Source organism: Lissotriton vulgaris, chromosome 2_1 (genome assembly GCF_964263255.1).
Source record: "Lissotriton vulgaris chromosome 2_1, aLisVul1.2, whole genome shotgun sequence".
NCBI classification, from domain to species: Eukaryota; Metazoa; Chordata; class Amphibia; order Caudata; family Salamandridae; genus Lissotriton; species Lissotriton vulgaris.
This window is the reverse complement of record NC_141687.1, coordinates 451,906,001-451,922,399: the sequence shown is the minus strand read 5'-3', so window position 1 is coordinate 451,922,399 and position 16,399 is coordinate 451,906,001. Positions and strand designations below refer to the sequence as shown.

Here is a 16,399-nt window from a genome sequence, read left to right as displayed (position 1 = left end):
GGCTAGTTTTTAAAAGCAGCCATACATTGCAGAAAAATACTTTTTCTGTCTCTTTTTCATCAACAGTATGCTTTCAGGAGTGAGTTTTTTTATGTAGATGGGTGCCATTGTCTCAAGAGGGACACCCATGTTATCTTGTTGAGGACCATGAGTGAGTGTCACAGATGTGGCTGAATCCCTCATAGCCTGCCAGTGCAGGAGCCGGCTGGCTTTGTCTTAGACCACCCATGAGTAGCCCAACAGGAGGGTTATTTTCAAGAGTCTTGCCTCAAAATGTTTTAAGTTTCCTAGGAGTTATTTTACTTTGCTCTCCAACAGAAGACAAAGAGCTCAAGCCATTCTCATAACCTTTGCTCCTAGCCAAGGACCTGTCATATCTAAAGTGCCTGATTGTCTCCTTCAGCTGCACCCTGCAGAACTCAAGACAGAAAATGCTCCTTGCCTATTCATTTCAGGCTCCACAGCCTCCTTTGGCCACTCGCAGGGCACCAGTGTGCCATAAACTGGCCCTCTATGATGAGGGTTACCAACCTGCAGTACAAATCCTCAGAAGTCCCACGGGAGCTTTTCTCTTCCAGTGTACCCCAGCAGACTCACCGTTCTACTTTACCGCAAAGGGTGAAGTGGGGCAGGCACCACTGGTTCTGCCTCTGAAGAGGTGGATCCACAGAGTCCCATTTAGCACAAGACCAGGGTGTCCCAGCACTCCAGAGAGAGGCCCGGTCTTCTTCAAGGTCCTGTGAAGTCCATCTTCTCTCTCTCCATCTCTCCCTTTTGCAGAGGTTTTTAAGTGGGAGTGGAAAGTTCCAAAAGGTAGGCACTTCTCTCCAGCCCTATATTTATACATCATCACTCCATCCCTTCCCCAACCCTCTTTCATAGAATTTTGGGACTTTTCAAGATGACAACTTCAACTGCCCTCTTGAATAAGCTCTCTGACAGCCTGAGGTACACTTCCTATCTGATTCAACTGCCTTGTCCCTTACTTCCAAAACTTTGCAGAAGAGCAGCTCATGTGATTAACTCAAGAGGTTTGACTGAACTCGTGCTGTCCTTGAGATGAGCTATCCCAGGCCTGGAAAAGCGGAATAAGGTCGTTGGCACATACAAACTCTATCCCCACAGTTTGTTCTATCAGGAACAGGCCTAATCACTGCAAAATAACTCTCTTGTTTGGGGAAGGAGTTGATTCCCCTGTTGACCAGAAGGGTATTTAACTTGGTAACAGGGTAATTCAAAGACAAAATCCAATTTAGGAGCTAGCTGAGAGGGTTGTGGAAAACTTGAAGTACCAGAAGGAATGTAATATGATAACACCAATGTGGTATGTGCAGCCATACAATTGCTTACCATGGAATTGTTGCATCACTCTATTCTCCAGACACATGGGGAAACTGTACTTTGGGGCAGCTTTCGTCTTAAATGTAATTTTTTTAGTTAAGCACTGGAGCTGTACCCTACCCTATGAATTCCCACTCAAATAATATGGCCTGAACAGGCCATCATCAATTCATGAAGGTTCCCCTCCTCGACAGGCTACCTACGTTTAGATAATAGGCTGCAGGGACAGTAATCTTACTCGTTGGGGCCATACATATGCACACAGGTGGATGTACATGTTCACGTGCAACCAGCTAGAGCCTCTTTACCAACTCCATAGGAGCTACCTGTGCACATATACCAGGGGGAGTGGGAAAGTAATCCTACTAATTCACTCCACACATATGCACACTTGTGTATGAACATGTTCACATTCAACTGACCCAGAGCCTCTTACCCCAACTGCAAATTGTTTTAAAAGGTGGGCACAAGTGACTAACATTAACAATTCATTGAGTGACTGAGACTCAGTTAGGAAGGCTAACTCATAGTAGAGATCCAAAATCCGGTTAGTTCAAAAAGCAAAAAACCAAGGGCCTAAATTGGTCTGCACCCAATCACTTTAATGGATGTTGCGGTCAAATGCTTTGTTCTGGTGCCCATCAGTAGTTTTTTCTTGTATGCTACCAAATTTATAATATCACTGAAGGTCCTAATTGATATCAGCAGTGCTGATTTCTTGGCTAAAGCATCACTCATGGACCAACTTTAAACTCTAGATCACTGCTCTGTGACTCTCCACACAGCCTTATAGTTGCCTTCATTATCCCATCATCAGTGTACATGTGCACAGCTTTCCAGCAGTGTAAAGCGAAATTTCTCCTATCAGGGCTATCTTTGCACTCCACTCTCGCAGGGCTCTGCAAACCCTCAGATAGGATGAAGCCTGACCATACCAAAGAATCCCTTTACTTGTCTCATTGAGTTTACGGGGTGCTAAATGATGGCCGTTTACAATAATCCATCTTTCCTCTACATTCTCTGTGTGGGGTTATCAGGAAGGGGGTTTGCACTTCTCTCTAGATAGCTACTCTCTGCTTACTCTGACCACTACATGGAGTTTCCCCGAATCGGAGTGCATGGCTATAATTTGGTGCCTCTTTGGCACACTTTTGAGTCAACTTTTTAAAGGAGATTTGGACATTGTCATTCACTGGGCTGTGTTTTCCCAGGCCCTGTTCAGTAGTGGTTCCTCTTAATGCTCTAGTCCCCTTTTGCCAGTCACTCACCGGAATGTGCAGTAGAGAGAGACCTGAGGCCCTGGCTCCACATGGGGAGATTAGGCAGACATTTTCTGGAAAGCTACCCACAGCCCCTCAAGTTCAAGGAGCATAAGGGAATTTACCAATCATTTCGTATGGACTTAAAGAGGTAACCTACTATGCTTTTTATAAACTTTACTATCAAAATAATCACACAGTAGTACCAAATATGTTAAAAATTCCAGAATACACATGCTTAAGCAAATATGATTAACGGGTCATATTTCCCAACAAAAGCCAACTCTGGTCAATGTAAATTAAGGGAGTCACCCTCCAAAGTAATTTTTATAGAAATTGAAACATTTGCCAACGGTCCATATCTCATTAGCCAATTCTTTCAAAACAATTAACTACAGCATGAGCTGATCAGAGGTTAGATAAAGGCAAGCCACTTTGTTCTAACCCTACTCTCATCCACTGTCACAACCAACATTAACATAAGCAACCGTGCCATGCATTATCCTAAACATCAAATCTAAATGTATGTTTCATGCCAAATGTCCTATTAACATCATAAATGATAACCACAAAGGAGTATGCATCATTAAAGAAACCTATTTCATTTCCTCCTTACAGATCAGGATGAGCCTTTTCCTTGAAACAGGATGCCCCATTTTGTATCATGCTCATATTTAAGAATGTGAAGGATGGGTGGCCATGATCTATCAAACACCCTTGCGTAAAAGTAAGTTCACACTCCTCATCTCTCCATATTTGAGTGCTTGTTGGTTTGGCCGCAAACCACACCATTCAAATAAATAACGTTTCTCATTGTCTATCACCACTAAAAAAGATACCTTGTTTGGAAAAAGACTCAACACCCACAAATGCAACACAAGAAACACAGACATCATATTTTTCTTTGATGGGGACAATATTAAGTGGATTACTGACCTTGTTACCCTAAAACAAAATGAAAGCGTAACACCCTCAACAGAGGAAAATTAATCATAAGCAAGAAGATATTTTCTTCTGAAAACCAATAAATTAGCTATAGGTAAAGATTGCACAATGAAAAAGAAAACAATATAAATACAATACCTCAGCAGCCAAGCAACGCACCTCAAAGTCAATTAAGCAAGCAACCACTGCAAAACTCTTTGTAGTTCTGGAATGTAAATTAAATACAATCTTTTTTTCACACGGATTGTGAGTCTCTAAAAAGGTGTAAAGAAAAGAATAATTTCTCGACACTCAATTTGCTAGTTTATTGCCTCAAAGCTACTTTTTTCATGCAATACGTCACCCTTAAGGGCTCCTTTTATGTTTAATTATGGTTGATCTTCCTCATGCTTGTGATTACAAAAATCATGTTATTGATTGTGATACTTCAAACATTTGGAGAGTAAGTAATTTTCTGCGGGATTGCTTTTTTTTCTATTTCTCTTTGTGTTTTAACAAAATGATGATTGCAACATGTTATGGTTAGTTTATGATTGATGTTGAGTATTCCCCGGTCTTTGGCGAGGTTTGCACTTAAAAATGATATACCATAAAATATACATAAAACACATTCTCAAAAGAGGTCACATTCTTCTATCAATATGAAGATTTCTCTCAATTCTTGATTACAGTCCGACAGAAAATGAAAGCCTTGCGCACTCTGCAATGCTCGGCAAAACACATTTTTAATGGTATGTACAACTTTACCGCAAAAAAATTACAACAAAAAGCAAGAATAAGACACCCATCGTTTAAGATGATGCAGCTTTCTCCCACACAACACAGTGGATGGAAAATACATTTTTGTAGAGCTATACTAGGAATGCTGCATACATTGCTTAAATATAACACGTTTTTAAAGCCATCGTATCAGATCTTGAGAGTGACAGATGGGCAGCAACGCCTTTCCAGTTTGTATTCATATTAGGACTATGCCCAAGTCAAAAATACATTCCTCCAACCCCCTGTTTTGGAATCTCTTGAAAGGTTCAAGGTGGATCACCAGTGGAACAGTGGGTAATAATACTAAATGTTTCACAATTTATACTACAGAATGCTCCAACAATGGCAAGTCCCATCCCAAATGCATAAAGCCAGTCAGCATGTTGCCAAATTGTTAACTGCAGTCCAAGACATTGCTTTATGTTTTTTGTTAAGTGATTTGCACGTAACATAAACATAGGACAGATTCTTAAAATGCAACTGTTTGTGCCTGTATTTGATAAATATGTACATACATCTATGTATGTGAAGGTCTGGGTACTTGCAAAGCATGAGTCTACCTACGGAACTCAGGAAACACTAGAGATAATGCTATAAAAGGCCAGAGAGGGGAAGGATACCAAACGGGTACATTGGTAGTGAGACTTCAATTTCTTTTTCAATCACCATAGGGTAAAATCGGTTCTGATATCAATGTGGATGTCCTTCAAAATTATATTTCCAGAACGGAGAAGGCTCCCCTACTAACCTTTCCTTTGCTACAGTTGTTTGTTTCTAATCTGAGAATGACTTATCTCCTTGAGTAGCACTGACCTCCTGAAATGTGTAGTGCTAACATCCAGCCATGGGTCATTTCTAGACCTGGTGCCCAGAGGTATTGTTTCTGGGAGCTTTATTTGTGATGCAATGTGTATTGATTATGATACCAACCTGTTAAGTGAAACAGTTCCCTCAGAGTTGTGGTGATGGGATCAGCTTTCCTTAGGGCATTAATAGGATGAGATGCAATGTGCTTGCAGTATGCCTTTGATGGGGAGCAAATGTTGTCAGGGCGCACAGTGAGCAAGCACAACCATGCCTCCACCGAGGTGGCAATCGAACCATGACTTCTACTGTTGAAAGGAAGTCAGCTTCAAGTAGAAATGGTTTGGATCTTTCAGTATTGACAGTTACTACCATACGATTATTGCTTTCTTAATGATGTGTTCCTTGAAGGACAGGTGATACTAAGTGAGTTAGAAGCTGTAGTCTACGGGGGGTTGAAGCTGCAGAAATGTATACTGGCTAACGAGACTTCAAACCCTGGTAGTTTGACACTATTGGAGAAGAACAGGAATTCCAATATCATCAGTTGAAGTCTTTTCAAATAGTTGCTAGGTATCCAGTTCTAAATTTGCATGATGCAGGAATTAAGTTGCTAAGTGTTATCCTCTGAAGGAGAGTTTCAGATACATTTATGTGTCATCAATCTACTAGTGGAGCTTGATTTCCTTGTTGGTGATTAGTAACATGCAAAGGCGTTCCATGCAAAGAGCTGAAGATAACGGGAGTTGATCCTTAGGTGGCTACACAGGATATGGGAAGTTTCTGGTATTATGAGATTTCCAATTGGTAGACCTGGTGCTAATTGCTGAGGTACATGGAGAACAATTGCAGGACCATATGAGTGAAATCCATACCTTCTTTCAAAGTGTTGATTAGAGCTTGGAGTGTATCAAAATCAGCTGAGAGGTTGAAGAGGTTCAAAAGGCAGTTTTTGTTGTAATTTTTAAGAGGAGGGTATAATTAATCAATCAATTAGGATTTATAAAGCGCAGCTAATCACCAGGTAAGGTACAAATTAAAAAAAATAAACCTTGAATTTGTAAAGCGCACAGCTACCTCCGAAGTGGTTTCCCGGTGCTGGGGACCCTTGGAAAGATTAAGAGAGCTATTGCCCAGAGTCACATGGTGCTGGGCTGACCTGCCAACGGTGCGGGGATCAAACCGTGAACCCGGTGGTCCAGAGTCAGGCACCCTGGCCACTGCGCCACACCTCTTCCAGGCGTTTGCAGGCACTAGAGGCTTATTCGAACAGCCAGGTCTAGAGGGCCCATTAGGTAGCTGTAGCAAGGTCTGAAGACAGGCTGGTAGACAAGTACTAGGTTATTTTTGCTGATCTGATCAACAAGCGGTTTTGGTAATGTTTCTCAGGAGTAATGAAGTCTGCAAAATGATCTGGGTCCAAGGAGTTGTGAGATCATCTAGGTTTAGCGTGAGATTCTTCCATACAAGAAGGATCTTCCTTGTTTTAAACTTGATTCTGTATTATCGGATGTATTGGGGGCACGTATTATACTCAGGAAGGGTGCAAGGTAATCTTCATGAAAAAATTATGTGATGGAGGTTGGCAGTCCTCACTGTGCCTCACGACTCAAGCTGTACCCTACTGATGCGGCCCAAGTAGGCAAAAATGGGTCTAGAGTTGCTTGCATTCATGTTCAAAGGGAACAGGCTAGGCAGTTCTGGCTAGAATATTTCTACAGGAGCAGTACCAAAACTGATATGTATATGGCGGGTTCCTGTCTGAGGTGGAAGGTGGGCAAAAAAGTTATTAGATGGATTGCAGTCCAGAAAAATTATTTAGTGTCTGAAGTTAATTCAAGTAATTCACTCATAACTTTTTGTTTTAATCAGAGGCTGGTGGAATTGTCAGGACTTTCAGGACTTGAATGGCCAAATCCGATAACAATCCACCCCACTCCACAGGACATGGTACTGCCCGTATGTGAGTAATCAAAGGACCTATTTTTGGAGGGGAGGGTGAATGGGAAAAACAGAGAAAACAGATGGCCACAGTGCCATGGTTTTGTCTGGTGTATGTTTCTCAAAGTTCAAAGTACTCACTCTAGGGTTAATGCTGAGCATTTATTAAACATGTGAGAAACAAACAAATATTTACAATAATTTTGCAGTCCGTAGCAATAATAAAGGAGGTTTTCATTGTTATGCTTAATCAAAATTGTGGACAGCCATAACCTGGAGGATGCCAGTTTCAGAAAGGGTAAACACTAGGGTGAAAGCAATCCTGGAAAGATAAAGAAAGCAAGGGACAAATACAGTAAACAAAGCCAAATAATAACCCAAAAGCAAATGGATAATATGGTGATAGTATTGATAATATGGTGATAGTATGGATGGATATTGTAAGTGAACCATAGTCACAGTGGAAGAGATAATACAACACAAGAAGTTACCAGGCACCTTCTGAAGAGATAAACATGTTTTTTAATGCAGTGCTGCCACTCAATATCTGGAAGTTCCACCCACTGACCTCCCAGGCTAACAGGTCAAGTGCCCCAGCTGCCACAGGCCAGTCTACTACAGTCTCAAAATGATTCTAGTGTAGTTTCTAGAGCAAGTCCCTGTCTCCTCACACTACACTTATTCCTAACAATTTTGTCATCTTCCTATTTGGTGGCCTTAAGCGTGTTGAACATGTTGAGTTATGTAGAATGAAATATGGTTTAAAGGATGGCCACGTGATGGTGGAGAATTGTGGGATTGCAGGGTCACTGGAAGATTGCTTTGTGTTATTGATGAGGACCAACTTTTTTTGCTTCCTTTCAGAGAAGTGATTCATGCCATTGCATATGTTGTGTAAGTGTGGTGTTGTAGGTACTTGGTGAGGGCTGGTGCCTTGCTTGCCAGCTTTGTAGAATGCTTTGCTTCTTTTTGTTGCTTCATGGTGTTGTTTTTTGGGGTGAGATGAAAAATAGTCTGCAGCCTGTACTGAAAGCCTTGAGTTCTGTTAGGTTCATAGTCATTGGTCTGTCTCAATTACTTTTTCAGACTTTTTTCTCTGCAAGTTCTTGGGCGTACCATGGAGAAGAGCGTTTTGACCTAAAAGTTCAGGTTTTAGCATACCAATTGTTCAAGCAAACCTAAACGATAACCAATGCCTCATCCCAACTGGGTTTTTTGCTGCATTCGAGGATTAGGACTTCATGACATGATTGATGCACATGGCCGAGAAACAAGTATGCCTTGTTTGCTTGTAAATTGTGGCATTTTTACCATATAAAAAACAGAGACGCTTGTGAAAAATGGTCTCAACTCTGGACCTATAATATAAGAGATCGTTGATCATCAAAGTTACCCCAATCCTACAAAGTTAGCAAATTTAACAAGCATGTCTCTGAAACAAGTTCCCAAATGGGACAAGGCCCATACTTGACAACCCCTCAATGGCGCCTCCCTCAAAAATAATTTGGATTCCTTGGATATGCTATACGTCAAGTAATGGTGAATATGTATATTGGAGTCTTATGTTATTGGCTCACCTCTTTCAAGCCTTCCCTGTGCTCAACAATATATTGTTCCCAGTCACATTACATCATCAAGTCTGATCTTCAAGATTGAGTAAGTGCTCTTAGTCAACGTATTTGAGTATTGAGCTATATTCCCAAAACAAAAATGAGTCATACTGAGTACAGGATACCAACTGATGATTCTCCAAATTAGGTATTGTCAAGGCTAACTTTGCTAAATTAGTGATTCAATCTGCCCCACTATACACTGGCTTCACTCCCATCTATATCAGTTTGAAAAGTAATCTATGAAGCTTAAGGATACATATGCTAGGGAGGAAAATGAATTAAAAAAACATACAGTGTTTTAGTTAAAAGTATTATTTTAATGAGGAAGATACACCTAATAATGAATAGAGGGAGTTTGTTCTATCTGAGTCCTAGAAGGTTTTCTAGGACTCTCCAATAGCTAGATTGTGTCAATTCAATAATGTCCTGCTAAGTACAATCAACAGGTGCCTTAGTAGCTCATAGATCCAGCAGTTTCCCATATCCATATGAACTGTGCTTGTGTTATTACATTGATTCCAAGTGGCCAGATGTCATGTGTAATACTTTCAGTCAGACGTAGATCTCGGAATAGAATATACAATTAACTAAAAAAAATGGGACCATCGGAATGTGTCACACATGACATTCAGCCACTTGGTACCTATGTTATCAGTCAAGGGAAATAAATGAGATATATTCAGGTAATCATTAGACTGAATAACTCAGAAAAACTGTTAACCAATAACTAGGGCTTGGTTTGCAAGGGGAGATTTAACAAAAAGATATTATATCACCAGTAAATATCCAACGCAGAATACATATGCAGAGTGAAGTATTAGGTACTACCGGATATCAAGATAACTCTTCTTCGTCTACTCCAGACAGATTCTGAGAACTGACTGTGGATTTCTTACGAATATTTCCACTAGTTCTCCTACTAGTACTACTTGCTCATCTCTCTTGTACAACGCTTCCCATAAACCATTTTAATGAACATTTGCATTGTATGTGCCTTTTTCCTTGACATCGTACAATGCTGCAAAATATATTCCAGCCTGTAGTCAATAGGACGTGTTCACATCTGCCCAGGAAAGCTGTACCCAAGGCACATTTTCAGAATATAGAGCACATTTCCATGCAAAAATATAAAGAGATCACATTTACACTGTCAATCTAGATGTTGGAAATGCTCTGCCTCTGACCCTTTCAGGGGCATCCTATATGCAGCAGCACACCACATCAAGGACCAAGTCTCCCCCAGCCTGATGGAACTTCAATGGCCTCCCTTGCTAGCCTGCACCATCTTCCAAACAAGATGTTTCTTTGACAAAATCATGACGACCTGCATGGAGACATAACTGGCTGACAAGCTTTAGACACTGCAAATATATAAACACAGGCGCACAGTTGAGCTGAGGGGAGCTAGCACAAGTGTTCATGAAAAGGCCCCAGGTTGCCAGACCACACCCGAAGAGTTCTCTATGTCATCCATGTTGCATTCTCTAATGTCCCTGAGCACTCAAACATTGTCCTCACCTCTGGACCCTCTTGTAGGCCCCAAATAGCACCCCTGTCCACTGTTAGCTCCTGCTCCTTGCTGACGTCCCTATTTCCTTGCTCCTTGAAACATTCTTCCGCTGCAACATCTCCATTGGAGTAGAGTGCTCCAATGCTGAGCAGCTTGGGCCGTGCTATAGAAATCCCTTATGTACATGTGTACTTCTCTCTCACATGGGCACCTGCATGCTCTCAGCATATCCTCAGACAGGAAGTCATCAAATTGGAGAGAAAGACGTATATAAAAGAAAAACAAGCATTTGCAATGCAATAGGTCTCACATTTAAGAGAGTTTGAGCTATTGTCATTATAAATGACAATAGCTTAAATCCTCGCAAATGCAACATCTATTGCATTGGATTTTCTTTTACTGTTTACAAGCTCCCCATGCCACGATTTCTTGTTAATAGAGGCCGCACCCCCTTCTTTAGATGGGCCACATCTAAACAAAGGGGCGCGGCTACCATTAAAGTAAAAGAGCGGTATGGTGTGCTTTTACAAACAAACAAAAAAAAGTATTTGTTTGTCAGGTTGACAAACATATGCTTTTCCTTTTTTTTGTAAAAGGCCTCCTTCCTGGGTTAAACTTTGATAGCGGCCTCATCTAAAGAACGTGGAGTGCGGCCTCTATTAGCATGAAAGCGCAGCATGGGGACTTGTAAACAACAAAATAAAGTGAATAAATAGTACAAAACAAAAACATGTAGGTGAGTTTGGGGCCACAAATAAACAGCAGGAGCGGCCGACACTGTTGCGTGCCGTGCTATTAAAAAAGGAGAGAGCATGTCTTGCCAGGTGAAAACTATTTAAGGAAATAGTGCTCAGAGCCTGTAATTAAAGCCTACCTTGTAATAACACACGTAAGAGTGCCAGTCCTTATGGGAGGTTGCAAGATGGGACTAGGTGGTACTAAGGAGGGACTAGTAAGCCTATTGAACGATGAAAAGCGACAGTGTACTAAGGACAATGACACAAGCCAATGACAAATATGGGCAGAGAATACAGCAGAGCAGCACATGTGCTGCCTAGGCTCGACCTAAAAATGGCAGTGGGCCTTTTGCATCTATGCATCTAGGATCTGGACCAGCTCCCCCATATTCACAGGGCCATCCCAATTCTGCTTCAATGTATAGTCAGTGACTGCCTTGAATTCTGACTCTGATGGGGTCTGCCTGGATGTTTGTTGGGCAAACCTGCTCTGGGTGAATTTGTTTAGTAAATGAAAAATATGAGTTGCTCTTCAGCAAATTGGTAACCAGAAATATGTGTTTTTCAGAACCCCATTGTTAGTTTAAACATATCATGTTTTGATCAAATACAATGTTGGGGCACCTCAGAGTTTAAAGCATAATTTGGGCAGATGTCAGGTATTCCAATTCACTGGAGCTTTAAAGAAACGTCTGTGTGCACAGGGGAAGAGCCAGAGGTAGCCTCTTAAAGCAATTTCTCTTGTCAGGCTGGACTCATTAGCAGGGCTAACCATCTGCTGATTCCATCTGGTCCCAAGACATAAGATGGGCATACAGCCAAGCCTTTCTCGTGTAAGGCAGAAGAAACACCACCAGACAAATGGAATACTTACACACTTCTCACTGTCAAACACGTAACATAAATGCTTATTTGACTCGGAATCCTTGCAGATGAATGTAAATATCCGCTTGTCCGTTTTATCATCGGCGCAGAAAGATATCCTATGCAGCTGACAGTTGTGGAGGATTTCCTAGAAACAAGACATTTAAAGAAAGTGAGTCACTTGATTGCCAGAAGCATTTTGTGCAATGAAGAGCTTTTGCTGGTTCAGCAATTATGGGGCGGCACTGTTGGAAGACAGCAAAATGGAATGTTCCACCATGTTTTAGCACGGCTCTATAGATAAGCGAACCGCATCGATACGATAGTGACCTGCTTATTCACCTATACATTAAGCTGCGCCCCACTCTCACCCCACCCCAATATATATCCTTAATATAATAATCCTCTGAGGATGGATACATATTTGCGTGGCGGCCCCTGGTAGGGATTTGGCAGCCTCCGGCTCTGTTCCACTTCCAAACACCCTGACCCCCCCCCCCCTCTTCACTGGCCTACGCGCTCCGCCCCGCCTGGACCCCCTCTTCTGGGGGCCCTCTACCAACGATCACTGCCCAGGGCCGCCATGAGCCTAGAGCCGCCCCTGATTTCAGGGGCCCTGGGCCAAAAGTAATTTGGGAGCCCCTGTTTAGAACAGCTATGAATTTATGATCACATTTCAGCTCTTTCATGCTCTCTTTGGCCAGGTCACTTTCCCTGCACATACCTACTGGTCCTAATTCTAAAAGTGTTTACATCTAATATTCAGGTACAGTAACATGTGTTTTCTATATTATAATACTAGAGCAGCTCACTAATATTATTGCAAATACTATTTGTGGCCCGCCCATTTTTCATATGTGGGGTACTGTTTTGATCTAACAGAATCTTTGTTTATGTATTTTGCATGGTGTTGAAAAACAAACATTCCTCTGCAAAATGTCTTATAAAATCTCCCACACATCACCCACATTAAAAAATAAATTAAAGGAAAACATTATTTAAAACAATCTGGTTAAGAATTATTCGAGGTCTTCAGACTAAGATTTTCTGTAGAACAGAGCTGGGGCAGTAAAGAGGGGGCCCCTGAAAGGCCGGGGTCCTGGGCCACTGCCCACGCCTTTAAACATCTCTATCGGGAAGTGCCCGAAAGGCATCTCTAACACGTCAGCATGTGGGCCGGTTTTGGGCTCTTTATGGGCCTGTTTTATGGTCTGCCGGGCTGGGGTTTCCTGCTAATTTCCCTGAGATCAAAACAAACATTGCCTGCAGCAAGCTCTTATCCGTGCGAAAGGATCCATGCAGTCATTCATATCTTACAAAACACTAATAATACTCAGAGTCTTCACAAGTTGGAAAATGCCCATTTTGCAAGCCTGTTCCACTTTTTCAGTATGTTATTTCACTAATGGGGACTATTTTTTGTCGAAAACTACCAGCTGCTAATGACATCTAGAGACATTCAGAAAACCTCCCTCGGAATACATGCACCCGTTCTTTACCAATGGGTTTGTAACTCCCATTTGCTTGCTTTCCATTTGCTGGTTTTATTTGTGTTGCCTGGAATGGTTAAGAGCCTTATATATGAGGTTTTACTGTAGGGCCTCCCTGCTGCGCTGCCATTTGGTAAAAGAAAAGGGTAGGAATGCGCCGTATCTACGGGAAGACTTCCTGCACAAAACAATCACAATAGGCTTTTTCCTTTTGTGATGTGTGCTGCAGAAAAAGGAAAAACAAGGAGAAATAAAGATATTTCTCCCTGTTGTGCCTCTTCAGCCTCCCCTGGGGAGGTGTAAGTTTTTGAAGCTGCCTCAGATTTACGATTTCTCGAAAATCTGGGCAGTGTCAAAATGCATGGGTGCACATAAGGGCATGTATGTCTGCCACATGGCACTGAATAAAAAGCACAACATTGGTTTTTAAAAGGTATTCCGAATTTACCACCAACTAATAGTTGGTGGTGAATAACGAATCCTTAATGTAAAAAGCACTCACTTTAGTGCTTTCCACATTAAGGATTTGGTAATTTACCAAATCGGTATGTTAAGAATTCTATAATTTATTATTATTATTATTATTTCTGAATTTGTATAGCGCCTGGTTACACTGTCAGTGTGTCCCCGCGCTGTCAGAAGAGCTAGTTGCTCCGTCAGTCAGACAAGACGGGCTAATCTTTAGGAAAGAGGAATGTTTTACCGATTCCTTAAGTTACTGATTCGGTAATTTACTGAATCCTACAATTTGGCCACCTACATCTGAAAAGCCTAATTCCGGACGGTAACGGCCGAAATTCAGTAATTTCGGCCGTTACTGACCGTAATTAGGCTTTCTACATCTGGCCCTGAGTATTTTATACCCCGCTTACAAGGACAGTGACCATGGTTCTCTACTATTTTCACTTTCAGCCCTTGTTCCTGCCATCCCAAGTCAATTCCTACCCTCGTTCAGGAGGATTTCATTTAGCAAAATCCTATCTGGGATACAGTATTGATATGGGAAAAGGTCTGGGTCCTACTGAGAAATTAGCAGGGGCACTGCAGGTCTCTTGTACCTCAAATACTGAAGATGCTCACTTCAGCTCGTTTCCACATGGCAGCGCATAGGAATGCTCTTTAATTGACTGGCTTGCTTTGGTTTGCTCCCTTCAAAATGTATATCAGGATCTCCTAGTAGCTCCAACATAACTGTCACTGGATTCCTCTTACCAGGGAATATTGGCATTTCCTCAGGGCGAACTAACACTGGTAATTTATTACAGGGAATTCCATTTTTGATTTAAAAGAAATCACATGGCATCTGTGAGAGCACTCGAGAGCATGGTTCTCAACTCCCTCCTTATAGCTTAAACCATTAAATTTTTGGGTAAATCAAGGAGTGATCTCAAAATACTACCTTCTAACCCTCCCCATGTGACCTGTATATCAATTGCCAGCACCTCTGCTCTATATAGGGCCTTGTGAATTAATTTGGCCTGTATCGCTTTGCTTAATGGCTGAAAGATATAACTGCTGTGTTTGTGGTCGAACGTTTCAAGCTATTCACTTCAGTTGTCAGCACAAATCTCCTATATGCCAGGTGTTTGTCCCATCTTAAATCGCCTGTGAGGATCATACCCAAATACTTATACTCCATGACTGTAATAGATTCTCACACATTAACTAGATTAAAAATAAATGAAAGAAAACGCTATTTGCAACAATCTGTTTAAGAATTATTCAAGGTCATCAGGGCAAGACTCCCTGCAGAACAGAGCTGGCTCTATCACAGGGCCCCCTGAAAGGTGGGGACACTGGGTCAAAGCCCATTTTGCACTTGTCTTAAAATGTCTCTGATTCATGGAAGGTAGCCATAGTGAAGCCTATTCATAAAAAAGGCAAAACAGACCAGCCTAGTAACTATCCTCTGATTTCCTTGCTTGGTATCAATTCTAACGTATTTGCTCAAACCCTATTAAAGCATCTTGCAGCCTGGACTTTTGATACTGGACTGTGTGAGAATCTATTACAGCCATTTTGAAGACAAATGTTGTGTTTTTATGTCATGCAACTTCCATAAAAAATGTTTATTTTAGATCTAAACAGGATCAGACATATGAGAAATGGGAGGGTTTTCCAGAGATTATTTGCAGTAGTATAAGTGAGCTTCTACTGTGTTACAATATTGAAAACATACATCACTATCCCTGAATATTAGATATAAACACATTTAGAATTTGAAGCAGTGTGTCTGTGTACTGTCTGTGATCTGGCCAAAGAGGATATGAAAGAGATGAAACTGGATCATAAATTCAAAGATGATCCACAAATCTTCCAAAATACGTTTGGCCCAGCACCCCAAAAATCCTTGAGATGTCCGTGCAGCGAATCTGGGAGGATGCCTGTGGGCATTAACCATTTGAAGGTCCCTTTTCCTAGGATCCTTCTTGTACACAACAGATGGCAGACCATCTGGACCACCAGCCCTAGAGGCTTTTCATACTGCAGATTATTTCAGAGTGTACTGCCGCAGTCTGAGAGCTTACAATAGCCTCTCTGTCAACTTAGGAGCTAGCCAAAGTCATAATTAGATTTTTGGAGTTTCTACTGCTAAAGAGAGAATACATAAAGGTGTGCCAAGCTTCCTCACTTATCTGTGCCTCAAGGGAAGATGGAGAGACTATGCCACTCTACTCCACACCATTCCACACTGCACCATTCTCTGCACCAATCTACACTACGCCACTCCATGCCACACTGTCACTGCACTCTACTCTGCACCACTTCACCCTACATCACTCAACTCAACGCCTCTCTACTCTGCACTACTTTCTTCTAAGCCAATGCACTCTACCCTACTGCACTCTTCACCACAGCACTCTTTAGCAATCCACTCCAAGCCATGTTATTCTACTCTGCACCACTTCACTCCACAACACTGTACTCTACTCTATGCCACTGCACTTTGCGCCACCTAAGTCTACCATGAACTAATCTACTCTACACAACTTCACTCTACACCACTATTTCACCCTATATCATGCCACTCTATACCACTGCCCTCTATCAAGTGCCACTCCACTCTACCCACTGCACTTTACTCCACTCTATTCCACACTGCTGCACTCTATGCCAATGCACTCTACGCCTA

The 16,399-nt window shown here is 41.8% G+C and overlaps 1 protein-coding gene across 5 annotated transcripts in view; it reads right to left on the bottom strand.

Moving 5' to 3' along the window:
• Positions 1-16,399, bottom strand: part of GULP1 (GULP PTB domain containing engulfment adaptor 1) — a 2,138,858-nt gene that overhangs the window by 332,223 nt on the left and 1,790,236 nt on the right. For all 5 annotated transcript variants that reach the window (XM_086955346.1, XM_086955349.1, XM_086955345.1 and 2 more), the window contains one exon: positions 11,787-11,924. In XM_086955346.1, coding sequence (XP_086811472.1) covers positions 11,787-11,924 — 138 coding nt within the window. The remainder of the gene's footprint in view (positions 1-11,786; positions 11,925-16,399) is intronic.